This window comes from Epinephelus fuscoguttatus, linkage group LG11 (assembly GCF_011397635.1).
Source record: "Epinephelus fuscoguttatus linkage group LG11, E.fuscoguttatus.final_Chr_v1".
Classification (NCBI taxonomy): Eukaryota; Metazoa; Chordata; class Actinopteri; order Perciformes; family Serranidae; genus Epinephelus; species Epinephelus fuscoguttatus.
This window is the reverse complement of record NC_064762.1, coordinates 14,113,285-14,128,629: the sequence shown is the minus strand read 5'-3', so window position 1 is coordinate 14,128,629 and position 15,345 is coordinate 14,113,285. Positions and strand designations below refer to the sequence as shown.

The 15,345-nt window shown below is 42.2% G+C and overlaps 1 protein-coding gene and 2 non-coding genes across 3 annotated transcripts in view; all 3 read left to right on the top strand.

Annotated features, from left to right (window-relative positions):
- Positions 1-15,345, top strand: part of si:dkey-71h2.2 (low density lipoprotein receptor adapter protein 1) — a 120,669-nt gene that overhangs the window by 44,328 nt on the left and 60,996 nt on the right. The window contains 1 exon segment of the mRNA XM_049589208.1: positions 4,757-4,869. Within this exon segment, the coding sequence (XP_049445165.1) occupies positions 4,757-4,869 (113 nt within the window).
- On the top strand, positions 14,107-14,213 carry LOC125897703 (U6 spliceosomal RNA). The gene has a single exon (XR_007450501.1). It is a non-coding gene; the product is annotated as a U6 spliceosomal RNA (small nuclear RNA).
- LOC125897689 (U6 spliceosomal RNA) lies at positions 15,060-15,166 on the top strand. Its single transcript, XR_007450487.1, has one exon. It is a non-coding gene; the product is annotated as a U6 spliceosomal RNA (small nuclear RNA).

Here is a 15,345-nt window from a genome sequence, read left to right as displayed (position 1 = left end):
GAGGTAACTTTGTTTAAGCAAAAGTGTGTCTGTGAAAAAAACATGCTTGTCTCCCTCCTCGTAGTGCTCCGAATAGCATTTGCAAGAATCATAGAAACAACCAATCAGGAGTCTCTAACGCAGCTGTCAATCCCCGCTCATGAACTGTCAAAGTCGGCAGCACTGATCAAATATGCAGCAACAGAATCTTGATTCATTTTGGATCAGTGCTGCCTAGTCTGACAGTTTGACTGCAGCTCACAAACAGTGACTGACATGAATGACAGGTGCTCTCTCTGAAAACGGTCTGCGATTGGCCAAAGTCCTCTGCCAGGGGCTAGAGTTTATAAAACCTGAAAACAGAGCCAAGAGGAGGTGCAGCAGTCTACTGCTCTTTCCGACCACTTGAATTATGCTCAAAGCTTATCATTGGCTATTTGCCCATTTACACCAAAATTAAACTGCATACCACAGCTTTAAGAAACAAATATATTTATAGCATCACAGGTAGGACACACATCCTTTTTTTTTGTGTAAAACAAACGATCTAAAAAATCCAGGCTTTTCAGCTACTTGAAATGACATAATATCATGCCAGTGCTTTATCATGATCTTTTAGGTTTTGAGGTTGCTATGTATGCAGCCTGTTTTTGCAGAGTCTCTTTTGCTGTTGGTTGCCCAGCAGTGTCTTTGCTCCCCTGTGAGAAGTCATTTTCACTTTGTAAGCGAGGTTTTCAGCTGCAGCTTGTTCTCTGGTGGAATCTGTGCTTTCAGCAGGTGGTGTGGAAGTTTTTGTTGGACTTTAATATTTGTATCCTACACACGACAGTCTACAAATGTGCACCATCATCCACAAAATGTGTGACTTCCCTCCTGTGTATTTGCATATTTTGTTCAATTCCTACCACAGCAGATCTGTAAAAAAAGTATGAGGTGCAGTTACTCACCACGTCAGCAAGTGGTGACGTTCTCTCCCATGAGATGATGAACCTTCACTGTATAACAAGAAGGCTAAAAAGGGTGTAACATTCAACAACAGCTGGAAACAACAAGAATGAAGTCAGCCACTATTAGTTTGTTTTCAGAGAGCATGGGGAATTTATGCCTCTAAGTATGAGCACATATTCCGTGTTATGTTAAGCATGTGAAATAAAAACTGATTGTTTGTAAGGATTGTATTATCGTGATTGTGTCACCTGAGTTAAAGATCTGCGGTATTTCTTCCACCTCTGCAACCCTGTGTCAAATTAGCCATTAGCTCGAAGCTAAAACATCATGAGAATCACCATTAACGCGCTAGTGAAAATTAGCATCGCAATAATCCTTACAAACGATCCATTTTTATTTCACATGCTTAAAATGAAATATTTACTCATACTTACAGGCACAGCTTTTTTTTTTACAGATCTTTTTTATTTATTCATTTATTTCAATTTTTGTTTTTTAACTTAATTAATTAACTTATTTATTTTCTTACAGATCTGCTGCGGTAGGAATTGGACAAAATTATGCAAACAAATAGGAGGGAAGTCACAAATGTCACATGACCCACAACCTGACAGAAAGTGATCCATAAATGTCCAAATCTGATTTACGTGAAAAAATGGATTCACAAATGCGTAAATATGACTTCACCTGTATTTGCTGTGGTGAAACTGTTTACATTTGTAAAACCCATAACTTTTTTATGTGAAATTAAAGTATGTGTTTACATAGTAAGTTAAATGCACTTGCAAATCACGCTGTATTTTTGTGGATATGACTTTACACAACACAAATATAAAAAGACATATTTGTGGATGGTGAAATATTTGTGGATCATGTTGCACATTTATCGATTGTCTTGTGTGGTTACAAATAATAAAAGTCCAATAAAAACTTTATTGCAGTATGCCGATGCACGTTTTGCAAATTGATTTATTTTCGTAATCAATGGTGTTGATGAATCACCACTCTTTGTGCACAAAATTTCTAATTTGTAAGGTAACTAGTTTGTAAAGTTATCACATAATTGTTGTGAAGTCAAAGTAAATATGTCCATCTTACAGTTTTTCTCAATCGCTTTGGTGCATTTCTCACATCACCATTAACATTTGCACAAGAGTTAGTGCAGTTCTCAAAACAATTAGTGCAAACTGCAAAACCTAGTTGACAACCTGCAAAACGGTGTCACTTGCTCAAAATGGATAGCTCATTACTCAAAAACAAGTATTCATGTCAGTGAAAGTGTCAGTGTCATCGAAATGAAAAGAACACTATACACTATTTGCACAGCCATTTGAAAACTACAGTAAAGTTACACATCACTGTATTTAGTAAGGTAACAGAGTACAAGACACTGAATACGTATGTTTCACATTTTTACTGCAAGTCTAATTTGTTCACAGCATTGTGCAAAAGAAAAATACACACTTATTTATTACTTACGTATGACACAATGACAGTAGTGCAGATTGTTTAGTGCTGAATTACTGTCCAATATACACACCTGTTCTCCAGACGAAATGTTTGAATAATTTAATTTACAATTTAATTTAAATTTAATTTACTCTCTCTTACCTGAGAGAAGAGCAAAATAAGAATCCCAGAAATCAGTGGGTTCTAACATAATGACAACAAATCGCAGATATGAACAAAAACAATAAGAAATTTGTTTGTGGATCGTTTCTTGCATGAAGCATAATGTTGCATATAGTTCTGCAGGCAAGGTCAGGACCTTCAGCAGCAATGTGAAATTTGAAGAGTGACATTGTGACGATTTCAATTACAGTGAAGCTTTTTATAGAAGTTCTCTTGGGGATTTGTGAAATTACAGCCTCAAACTGAAGTGCACATCATCTGAAAGGGGAATATTTGTCAAATGTTGATTTTACACGTTATTTTGATGACCTGGGATAACACTTTGTCAGGGTGGTCATTTTATGGGAAATTGTTGCAGGACATCTACACTATAATACAACTTGGGGAACCCTGACAGACAGAATTTCAGTAGAAGATGTCCTTTACGTCAGTATTTCAGTTGGTCACAGCTCAGCAGATGTATTCTCATGGCCAAAAAACCGTTGTTGACATTGTTATAATCATCGAATTCAGTGTTCATGTAACAGTGTGGTCTTTAAAGTTAGCACACAGAACAAACGGTCTCTTCATGAGAAAAAGTTTAGATTACTTTTAAACTGAGCAATCGGTGTAATTCACTTTCAGCTTTCTCGTGGCTTGTAGTTATAGTTGGGTTATGTTTATGTCAAGGTCAATTTGTCTGCATGGAAACATAGCTGCTAATCCAGGATTATCAAGGGTTGCACATGTGGAGCAGCTAGTGATATGATGTTTATTTAGCAGCACTAAGCCACACGGGGATTTCTGAGCACGGTTTTCTACATCAATTCAGAAGCCTGTCAGTTTTCGCAAGACTGTTCTGAAAACTGCAAACAAACTGTTGTAAATAAAGATTGTATGTCTACAAACTCTGGTTTGTGTGAACACAAACTTACACATTATGTTCCCACTTCCCATTATTCTTCCATGCTCACACACGTGCGCACCTTTTCACTGAACGCTGCCAACAATAGGAATGTCTAATCTCCCGGAAGGCTTTCTCTGCAGGAAGAAAAGCCCGGCACAGACAGCCTGGTTATAAACCCCCCACTTCTCCATTAGAGACTGAACCGAACCTAATGGCAGGATTAAGATTCAATTGATTTACACCAAGACAGGAAAAGGGAAGTCAGTTGTCTCTGTCTGTTCCCTTGGAAACCAATCAACCTGAATGGGATTACTGAATACATTTGTGAGTTTTCCATTTGCTACATGCTTCAGTCAGGCATGATAAGACAGGATGGAGGGACCCAACGTATAGAGGAAGGCTGAACTTGCGTATCTCGAGCTGACAGATTGGTTCTTGCCTCATGGCACCACATGAGTAACATGACAGAAAACGTGGTTGTTAGCACTTCCTACATGAATGAGCTGCTACAGTCAGCCACAGCGCTCATTCCCTCCCTGTTATAATATCCCATATTGTAAGTGCTGTGCAGAATGTGCTGTTCCTTGTTGCCATCTCAGGGGCATTTAGGCACCTACAGAAAGCCATGGCACCATTCCTGTTGCCCTTCAGAAGTCCTAGTTTCTGTTTAAGCAAAGATCCCACTCCTTTTCATCGTCAGCTTCTTTTCATTGCTGGCCTTAATTTCACCTTCTGCAAAAATAAAGGAGTTTTCATGCAGGGTGAATGTAGAACTGCAGTACACGATGAAATCATTTCTTTCTTCTTTGCTCTCCGTATTCCTCCACAGCCGCTCTACTGATTCTTAACCTGATATCATTTGGGTGTGAAACTAAACTGCTCTCATTTGCTAGCTAATTGCATGGTAAGGAGGTCATTGTCATTGTCAACAGGCGCTCTCACAGACAGCGTGCTCAGCACTATGGCTGTATTTTCTGAAACTCCAGATGGAGCGGAGCGGCAGGGGAAGTGAGTGGCTGCCAGCTCGACCTCGAGTTGCAATGTGTAGCTCTCGTTCTGGGCTACACATTGCAGCTGTCCTCCCCCTGGTTCTGTCACCTTTTATAAATTTCCCCACATTTCTGGGACAACTCATGCAGGCTGCCTAATTTTGCTCGGCAGCCAGTGTCGCTTTTGAGGGTTTCTGGTGTTTAATCAGATGTAAAATCACCTTATATTTATGTCAGAGTGACAGGGTTGCTCTCTGGCAAGATAGTTTCTGTGTGATTTTAATGTGTGTGTAAATGTGTTTCATATATTTTAAACCCACAGGCCAGAGCCAGTGCTAAGAAGTTTCGGAAAGTAACGCTGACAGTCTCACCAAAAGGCATCATTATGACAGACACAGAGACTACAGACCTCATAGAGAATGTCTCCATATACAGGTAAATGCAAAAAACCTTCCATGTTAGTGTTGGGATATGGGCCAAACTAAAGACTCAAAGTACGTCAAATCGATTTTCTCCAGCAGTGGTTTCTGTCATTTAATGCAATTCTTATCCTGTTCATGTATGTTTATGTCCTCATTTTGATGTCATCAAATTTGGTTTTAATGGCGATGTGATTAAGGCCCAAGCATAATGCGTTGATTCTGCTATTATGTCTCTTCCCTTGTAACCTCATGTACTGTCAAGTTGTCCCAGGAGCTTCCTGCTGCTGCAGTGATGATAATAAAAGTAATGCCCCTGAACCTACAAGTGGCTAAGCTAACATTCAGGACACCTAAGTAGCTCATCTAGTGAGTCAAGTCGTTTTTAGTAAGGAGTCCTAGATTAGGAGTGATTTAGGAAAGTTTGTCAAAGCAAGGAAGGTGACAGACACTTTTACCTTAGTGAGGAGGTGTGGTTGACCCCATTGCTAGGTATGATGCATTCTTTTAACTGGTGTGATTGGTTGTCAGACACGTCCTTTTGTAAGCCTGCAAGGAAATGAAAATGAAATGAAATTAACTGCTGACTGTTAAAGTGTTGTCATTGTTAGTGTGATTACTCTGCTGATGGAAGGCTGAGAGAGACTCAAGTCATCACTGCTGCACTGTTGCATTTTCACAGTTATCTAAATATCTTACTGTTACCCCTTTAACACCAAAGCAGTTCCAGTGCTGGTGCTGAGCTGGTGCTGGTTCTCAGTTGGTTCAACTTGTGAACCAGCTGAGAAGCAATTTGCTTTTCCACGGCTCGAGGTGGTTAGGGTGCCACGTCATTGTGTCACTATATACGTTAGTTACGTTGTTGCTTTCCCACTGGCGCAAAGCTTAAGGGAACAACAACAACAACGATGGCGGACCATGTACTTGTGCAGCTGTTACTCCTGGCTCTATGAGGCTTCATCGGCATCCAAACACGGCAGATACAACATATTTGTGCTGCTCGACAAGATTTGTATGGATGGCAATTACGTTCCAGAAGACAGCTTAACCTAACACGGTTTGTCTCTTACTAACACTGAATGTGAGATTGTTATGTTAGCCTTTGTTGTAAGCTAATGTTAGCTGGCAGAGCACAGCTAATTCACAACGCAAATGTGTATGTGTGCTTATTTAGACAACTGAGGGCTAGTTTATTGTAGTTTCAGCTGGAAAAAAAAAAGATGCTTAGCTCTGTGAAACGAACTCTACTATTTGAAATGCATGTAAACAAACTGTATGAAAATGAGTGTCTCAAATCACATACTTCCGTTAGTACACTTCTATGTAGTACACTATGTGCACTATGTACTCATTGGCGTAGTGCGCAAATTTCAACAGGGTAGTGTTGTCTCAAACCAAACATGGCTGTTGTGCACTCACCAGAAATGACGACCACAAATTAGCTAGTTAGCAAACTAGTATTAGCATTTGTGTTAGCGTTCGCGGTACCAAATCATTACAGACTGCTAAATTAACCCAATAAACATACTGCTGGCTCATACCTGTTGCGGCTGTGTGTTCTGTGCTGCTGTCCCTTCTCCCTCCTTTGTAGATCTGCCCAGGTGTGCTGCATTATTTAATGAGGTGCAGCACACCTGGCATGGAGGAGGCGCTTAAGAGCTCCTGTGCCAGCAGCAGAGGAGAGAGGCTCGGGTTTGGGGACTGCTGGTTCTGCTGCTTCTCACCATGGGGTTTTTGTTGTCTTGTTTGCCTGTTTTAAGTCTAATAAATCCCATGGATTTGAATGTTTTAAAGGTATTCATGTGATTATTTTGGGTCAGTGTTTGGAGTTTTGTTTGCCCCATAGGGCCGCCTAAGGGTGGGGCATAACATACCTGACAACAGTATAGTGGTGCTTAGTGCAAAAAACACATGTATTTGTACAATGCAGCGACACTCACGGTCGCACAGTCCTCGGTCGCCATTTCCAGTTTGAAAAGTGGTCCCTCCCCTTCAGCTACGTAGCCTAGATGGCATTCTCGGAACCCATCAGCTGTATTCGGCATCTGACTTCCTGCAGACTCTGGGGGCAGACCCCTGATTTTTTGGCATTCCCGTTTGATTTGGGCGGAGGAGGCGAATTTCCGTTTCTGACTTCTGTTTATAAATAAGTAAATATGCTGAACCATTGCGATGGATTCAGAGTTTGCAGTGACGCCAGTTATGTTCCGCCTCGTTAGTTCACTGCACAGACCGTTTAACCTGGCAACAACTGCAACTGGCTCAAACATGATTGGTCAATATCACGCGGACTACAAACAGCCTACAACTGGAAACCAGGGGCCTGTATCATGAAGCAGGATTAATGTCTTAGCGAGGTAACTTCAGGGTTAACCCTGGGTTTTCAGTCTCACGAAGCTGGTTCAGTTCTTACCGGGGTAGATCACCATGGTAACTTACTCTGAACGGCTATCTTGCTCCGGAGCAGGGTAAGTTCAGGGTTGAATCTGATCCTATAAAAAGCACCACCCACTGGCCAATCAGCTGTTCGGAAAAAAAATGTCTCCGCTGACAGAAATGCAGCCCAGTCATGACGGGAAGTTTAATTAGCTGTTAATTTCTAACACAGCTCAATATCAGGATGATTTTATTCAGACTATCAATTTGGTGTTGATATGATTTAATTGTGGCGTCAGCTTTAAGCTTTATTGTAGCATATATAACGTTATGACAAAAAAGACCAATTTATCTGACGCAGTTAGACGATAATTGTAATACACGCAATTCATCTGCGCAGCATTGATTTCATGGGATTCAAGGGTGTGATTACTTGAACCAGTGATGAGTAATTTAACCTACACATAATTGTATTTGCTACCTTGTTTTGTCTTGGTTTTTCCCTCTCTCCTCCTCTATTTCTTCTTTCCTCACCCGTTTTTTTTTTCTCTTCTCTATTATGTGATTTCATTGATGTTTTGACAGGGGAATTTCTTTGATAAGCTTTTAGTAGCTTCTAACCTCTCTGGCACTTTTCTTTTTTTTAATCTTGTAAATTTTATACTGTCTGTTTTTAACATTATGTGCAAATAAACTAATCTAAACTAAAACTAAACATTATTCATCCCGTTATGCGTTGCCACGCATGTTTCCCCCTCCTGCAGCTGCCACGGTGTTGGCCTTTTCTGTAATGTTGCTTTTCTCCTCCTCATATTTTAGTAGAATTAATCGTACGGCGCTCTGTGAGGACGCTCAGTGAGGACGCTCAGTGACGCTGCGCTTCTCTCATGATTGTGATTAGTCCACTGCATGCGCGTTCATGGCTCTTGATAAAGCGACCCTGGGTTGATTTACCGAGTTGATATCCAGCGTCGTGATACCGATTATCCTGATTGCCCTTGTCAGGGTTAGTCAACCCAGGATAGGTCTGGGTAACCCAGGAAAGGTTGATCTCGCTTCGTGATACAGGCCCCAGGGCTGTATCACGAAGAGGCAAGATCTCCGGGGTTTGCCTACAGACAGTCTTTATATAGAGACTATCTAGATGGTAACCATTGAGGGTGAGAAGTGTCCATAGTTCCACACTCAACTTCTTGACCATTTTGAGTGCACCATCCAGGTACTGCATTGTATTTTTCCCTACTTCTCAATGTGAACACACTTTGTTCACACAAAATATTATGTGTAAGTACAGAAGTATGCATGTGTTGTGATCATTTTGTGCTAGGGTGGAAATTTGTGCCTGTTTTGTATGAGCTCAACAACACATTATTCCTGTACACTCTAATCTGTAGCATTACAGTTACTCACTATATTTCGTTTTTGTGTAACACCCAACTCATTAATGGTGTAAGTTCTAAACTAACACCAAAATGAAAATAACCAGCATAAACCATGTTTTCAACAGACACATTATTAACACTAACAAAAAGTGACATTTGTGTTTCGCTACATAAAACAGCAAACTTTACTGCATATGACAAACTTCTCAGTCCAGCACAAGGAATGATGGGAAATGTGGGCGTTGCTACAGTAATAATATGAGGGAAACTCCCACTAACTAGGCTAATTTATACAATGTGAACTGCCATAAGCTTGTGCTACTAATGTTAGGTTGTTGTATTAAAGGAGTGAATGTGCCAAGATAAAGAAAAGTGTTATGTCTGTGATTCGTGAGACTTCTAATGAAGCTGAGTTGTGTACTTGTGTTTGAAAGTATTAAGCTTTGTTTAATACGTGTTTGAAATCAATCAGACTTTACAGCACTTCACAGAAACTCCATCACAGACTGGTGTTTTGGAGGCGTAACTGCAGCGCAACACAGACAAACCACCCTACAAGTATATTAAGTTTTAAGGGGACATCTTTGGGTCGACATGTTGTGACCAGTCATACACCTTACCATCGGGGGAACAGTATATATTTTCAACATATTGTACCACAATAGCCGGAATTACAATTATAATATTAGTACTTTAATCAGTGTTGTTGTAAGCGGCCATTACCGTCTGTCCTGCATCTCTCTCTGTCTCTGTCTCTCTCTGTCTCTGTCTCTCTCTTTGTCGCTGTCTCTCTGTCTCTGTCTCTGTCTGTCTGTCTCTCTCTCTCTCTTTCTGTCTCATTGTGTCATACGAATTACTGTTAATTTATCATGTTGATCTGTTCTGTACGTCATCTATTGCACGTCTGTCCGTCCTGGAAGAAGGATGCTTCCTCAGTTGCTTTTCCTGAGATTTCTACCATTTTTTTTCCCTGTTAAAGTTTTTTTTGGGGAGTTTTTCCTTATTCGTTGTGAGGGTCCTAAGTACAGAGGGATGTCGTATGCTGTAAAGCCCTGTGAGGCAAATTGTGATTTGTGATATTGGCCTTTATAAATAAAATTGATTGAATGACAATAGTTTCATACATACAGGACCTATTTCTCAATGTGGAATAATGTAATACTTTAAAACATCATCAATCAACAACAAAAAGCACTGTAAGTTACAGAATAAGCACTTTGAAGTTGTCTCATACTTCTATGTCATGATCTCAAGTCCACATAGTTGCAGCATTACAGCACTGATTTGAAATAAATGAATCTCAAAGTCAAGAACAGAAAATAAATTTCTTTGCATTTATTTTATTCCCAATCAAGACACTCTACTAGGAACTGCCTCACCTTGTGGACTTCAAATGCAAAATAATATAATAAATGCAAATGTGATTTAAAATGTGATGAACTGTGATCCGCTATTGAAATTCGGCGATTAATCACGATTAAGAAATTAATGGTTTCACAGCCCTAGCTTTAATTAGTTACTTGATGCTATAAGAGAGGGTGCGACATCATGATTGACAGCTGTTATTTACACAGGACTGAGTCAGGCAGGAGTATGGGCGGGACCTCAATACACTAGCTCCACCCACCAATCGGTAATGTGCAGACTTTGGCTTCAAATGACTACCAGCACAAGATGGCAGCACCTATGTCGAAAAAAATTAGTTTTGGTTTTGTACAGCTGGCGGTATCGGAGACGTGTTGTACATCCATATACACAGTCTACGTTAACGCTGTGTGCTTTAAAATGTTACATGTTGCAGTGACCTCATTCAGGATTACTGGCTTCATACAAAAAAAAAAAACAAAAAAAAAAAAAAAAATCATGCAAAGCATTGAGAATTCTAGACACTACATGCAGAGTGTAACTTTAATTCTACATATAATTACCTCAAATAGTAAATGCATTACTTTATAGGGATGGGTGAGCATAATTACATCATATATTATCACTAAACATGTTCTTATTGATCGATGATTCATGACCTAAATCACTGATATTTCATATTTAATTGTGGTTCATCTTCTGTGCATAACAATGCCGATAATCCTTCAAGTTGAGCCCTCAAAACAAAGAAGTGTCCTTATCTGATACAAGAAAAAGCTGATATCCTCTATCTAGGTCACTTTCCCCTCTGTCCATTTCTTTGGCTCCTTTTGCAGGATTAAACCAAGCAGGTTTCTTCTCAGAGCGGTTGTGAGTCTCATGTTTGATCAATTCACTGGGAAACCAATAATGGAAGGGTCGCCGGAGGGCGTCTGATACAGTTTCTCTCTGTCAATGGATGCTAACCTCTTTCAGCACCACGCTAGGTTTCAGTCTACCAAATCATTGAAGTGTGTGTGTGTGTGTGTGTGTGTGTGTATTGTGATATGTTTAGCTGGCTTCCTCTCTCTGGATAGCATCCTGTATTATAGACTGGTGTCATCAAGGATTACAGTATAAATATCATATGGCTGGACTGTGATTACAGAACAGGCTGTGATAAAGAAAGACAGGAGCTGTGTGTGTGTGTGTGTGTGTGTGTGTGTGTGTGTGTGTGTGTGTGTGTGTGTGTGTGTATACATGTGGTTGGTGTGTGTTCTTGTGTGGGTCTGCATCCCTTCCTGATCCACCTTATCAGTGGTAACAGACCACAGGCCAGGGGAATCAGCCTCGTCTTTGATCTCCCTCTCCTCTCTCCTTATCTTCTCCTCTCCGTTTCATTTTTACTGTCTAGGAAGAAATCTTTCTTTTCCGCTCATATTAACATAAACACAGCTCTGAATGCAGGAATACCCACGACTAATTGCCCACTTTGAAACTCACTCTGCCGGTCTGTGCCAATACTCCAGAGTAATGATACAGGAGAGAAGGGCCACATGCCGAGCTCGGGTTGACTGAGGATTGATTTATCCCCTTTATGAGACCCCACCCCCACCTCTACCTCCCTATAGCCAATTTCCCCTTTTCCCCCTCCTTTCTTATGTCTTATTTTAGTGGTGCATAATCCACTTATTGGCTAAGACAGCAAGTGAAGGGTGAAAGAAAGTGGAGTGTAGAAAGGGGGGGATCAAATCAGACCGTTTATTGTGCATAACAAATAAGGGAGAAAAGACTTAAATACACAAGGTGTGTGTGTATTAGTGTCCATGCATGGGTGGACATATGAGCATCTAAATATGCACCTCACACAGTGAGTGTATATGTAAATGTGTGTGTGTGCGTGTGTGTGTGTGTGTGTGTGTGTGTGTGTGTGTGTGTTTGTAGAGTTAATTGTGTATTCACACTAACTAGAAGCCGGGCTGTTTCCCTCAGGCGAAGCTTAGTGGGGAATAGAAAACAGACAGGAAGGCATCGTGCCATCGCATTGGAAATAAGATCCTTGCAGCCATGACCCCCCTACACCCCCCTACACCCACCCACACTCATACCCAAACCCACCCACACACACAATGAAATATCATCCTGTATCATCAGTGACATTTAAGTTTTTACAAATTGATACTGAATTCAGCAGCCTTGACAGCCCCTCAGTCCCTGACAGCGCATTTCACAGTGCATTTATTTGTAGCATCAGAAATTCAAATTATATTATCATGAGCTTGATCTTTGAACACGAGCAAGTATTGATGCAGGTCTAACTGCTGGAAGGGATAAAGCGAAGGACTAAACCACACACGGCAAGTTTGATGACGTTCTACAACAGTAAAGTTAGCTTTTTGCACATTATCCCACTAACAGTTTTTATCATTGAGCAAATATGGTGTCAAAATATGTAATATGGCAATATTTTACAGATGGCAATTGGATCTTAGATATTTACACAGAAAAATATTAAGTTGTAGATAATTTGTGTAGGCCTGAGGCCTGTGCTACGAAGCAGGATTTGGGGTCAGTGAGGTAACTTCAGGGTAAATCACAGTGGTTACCAATGCTGAACAGCTAACCTGTACTGTGAAGCCAGTTAAACGTCCCCGGGATGTCTTCTTGTTATCTGGCTTGACTAACCCTAACATTGTCGATCTGGATAACCGGGACTAGGAAGCTGGTTATCAACTAGTTCAGTCAACTCTGGGTTTTCCTATCAAGCCACAAGCATGTTCATGTGAAAGAGACGGAGCTGTTAATTACGAGTGACATCATCAGAACCATAAATGAAGTAGGATGCTTCATATCATATGGGATGAAAAGGGACCAGAAGAGCAGAGAACTGCAAAACAATAAGAAGTCAATAGTGTGGGTTGTGAATGGCATTCTGTCATCTCATAATGCATACTGTAAAAATGTAAAAAACACTGAAGAAAGAACTTACTCACAGCCATGTCTGACATTACATGTATCACTAGGCTATATATGATATTAGTTAAGTCTATTTTGTGCCATCTGGTTTGATGATGGAGCTACTCTGGATATGTCACATAAAACAATTTAGAATGATACCAGACTGTTTCTGCTACTGAAGCAAAGAGGGTATAAGTAGCCTTGTTAATGACTGATGAGGTCTGACTGAAATGTTGCATTTGTAATAACTGGAGCCAGTTAACAGTGTGTAGATTATTTATTTGAGTGTCATCCTTTGGCAAGGTTGACACGTTAATTCGTGAAGTGTTTCCACATTTGGATCTGACGCTGTTGCCCCCGACCTGGTCAAGAGCAACTGAGCGGGTGTCCTCTCTGTCAGCGGCTGCAATTCCAAGCGCACCCTTGTCCACAGTGGTGGCAGTCGCTCAGTCCATAGGGATTTGGCTTGGGAAGCGGAGGGTTGGTGGTTCAACTGCTAGACCGCCTCCTGGGCACTGCCAAGGTGCCCTTGAGCAAGGTGTTGAACCTGTGCACCTAAAACTGCTCAGGGTGCCTCTCCAAGGCAGCCCCCTGGCTCTGACATCTCTCCACTGAATGCATGTATAGGTCCTGTTAGTGCATGTGTGCCTATTTGGGGCCAGAGTGTATATGACAACAGAATGAAAACAACTGCAAGAGGGGCCTTCTGTTTTGACACTCTCTACTGGCTGTTAGAGACAGGCGACATCAAAAGGTGGACATGTCCCAAGTGCTCAGGGTAACAGATTTGGCACAGAGAGCTTTACACAGTGTGGCTGATTCCAGAAAGAGATGCACAGATTTCGCCGAGAGGCTCACAGTTGTCTGGGGGAGTGTCATAGGAGTTGATTGCTTGGGACCCAAGTCCAGCCTCCGGCCTGAAAGGCCAACTGGGCACCGCCCACCTCTCAGTGTCAGGCAGTCGTGGCCTTATCCTTTTTGTGAATAAAACCTGCATGAGTATGCAGACAGCATTAGCCAGCAGTATAAATTGCAACAAAGTTGGCATCTACCAGAGAGAGACCTCACCCCTCGCTCCTGTGACATTTCAGAGTACTGTCGAGTCTGGATTGCAGACCTCCAGCCAGCCCTGTCGCAAAGGTGTCATTCCCCCAGCGAGGGGGTCAAAAGGGAGGCAGCGGCAGATGATCAGTGTGCTTGCTCAGGCAGCACATATAATAAATTGGAATCGATACAGAGAAGATTAGCATGGCCCCTGCGCAACTAAGACATGCAAAATCGTGAAGCGTTTCTACATTATGATCTGGGTTAGGGTTCGAGTTGTGGTCGCGAGCAACTGAGCGGGTGTGCTCTGTGTCAGCGGCTGCAATTCCCGGCGCTCCCCTGTCCACAGTGGCGGCAGTCGCTCAGTCCATTTGGACTTGGCTTGGGAAGCGGAGGGTCGCTGCTTCAACTGCCAAATTGCCTCCTGGGCACTGCCAAGGTGCCCTTGAGCAAGGCGCTGAACCCCAAACTGCTCAGGGTGCCTGTCCAAGACAGCACCCCTCGCTCTGACATCTCTCCATTGAATGCATGTATAGGTCCTGTTAGTGCATGTGTGCATATTTGGGGCCTGAGTGTATATGACAACAGAATGAAGACAACTGCAAGAGGGGCCTTCTGTTTCAACACTCTCTACTGGCTGTTAGTGACAGGCGACATCAAAAGGTGGACATGTCCCGAGTGCTCAGGGGAACAGATTTGGCACAGAGAGCTTTACACAGTGCGGCTGATTCCAGAAAGAGATGCACAGATTTTGTCGGAGAGGCTCACAGTTGTCTGGGGGAGTGTCATAGGAGTTGATTGCTTGGGACCCAAGTCCAGCCTCCGGCCTGAAAGGCCAACTGGGCACCGCCCACCTCTCAGTGTCAGGCAGTCGTGGCCTTATCCTTTTGTGAATAAAACCTGCATGAGCATGCAGACAACATTAGCCAGCAGTATAAATTGCAACAACGTTGATATCTACCAGAGAGAGACCTCACCCCTCGCTCCTGTGACATTTCAGAGTATTGTCGAGTCTGGATTGCAGACCTCCAGCCAGCCCCGTCGCAAAGGTGTCATTCCCCCAGCGAGGGGGTCAAAAGGGAGGCAGCGGCAGATGGTCAGTGTGCTTGCTCAGGCAGCACATATAATAAATTGGAATCGATACAGAGAAGATTAGCATGGCCCCTGCGCAAGGATGACACGCAAATTCGTGAAGCGTTTCCACATTTTGATCTGGGTTAGGGTTCGAGTTGTGGTCGCGAGCAACTGAGTGGGTGTGCTCTGTGTCAGCGGCTGCAATTCCCGGCGCCCCTGTCCACAGTGGCGGCAGTCGCTCAGTCCATTTGGACTTGGCTTGGGAAGCGGAGGGTTTCTGGTTCAACTGCCAAATCGCCTCCTGGGCACTGCCA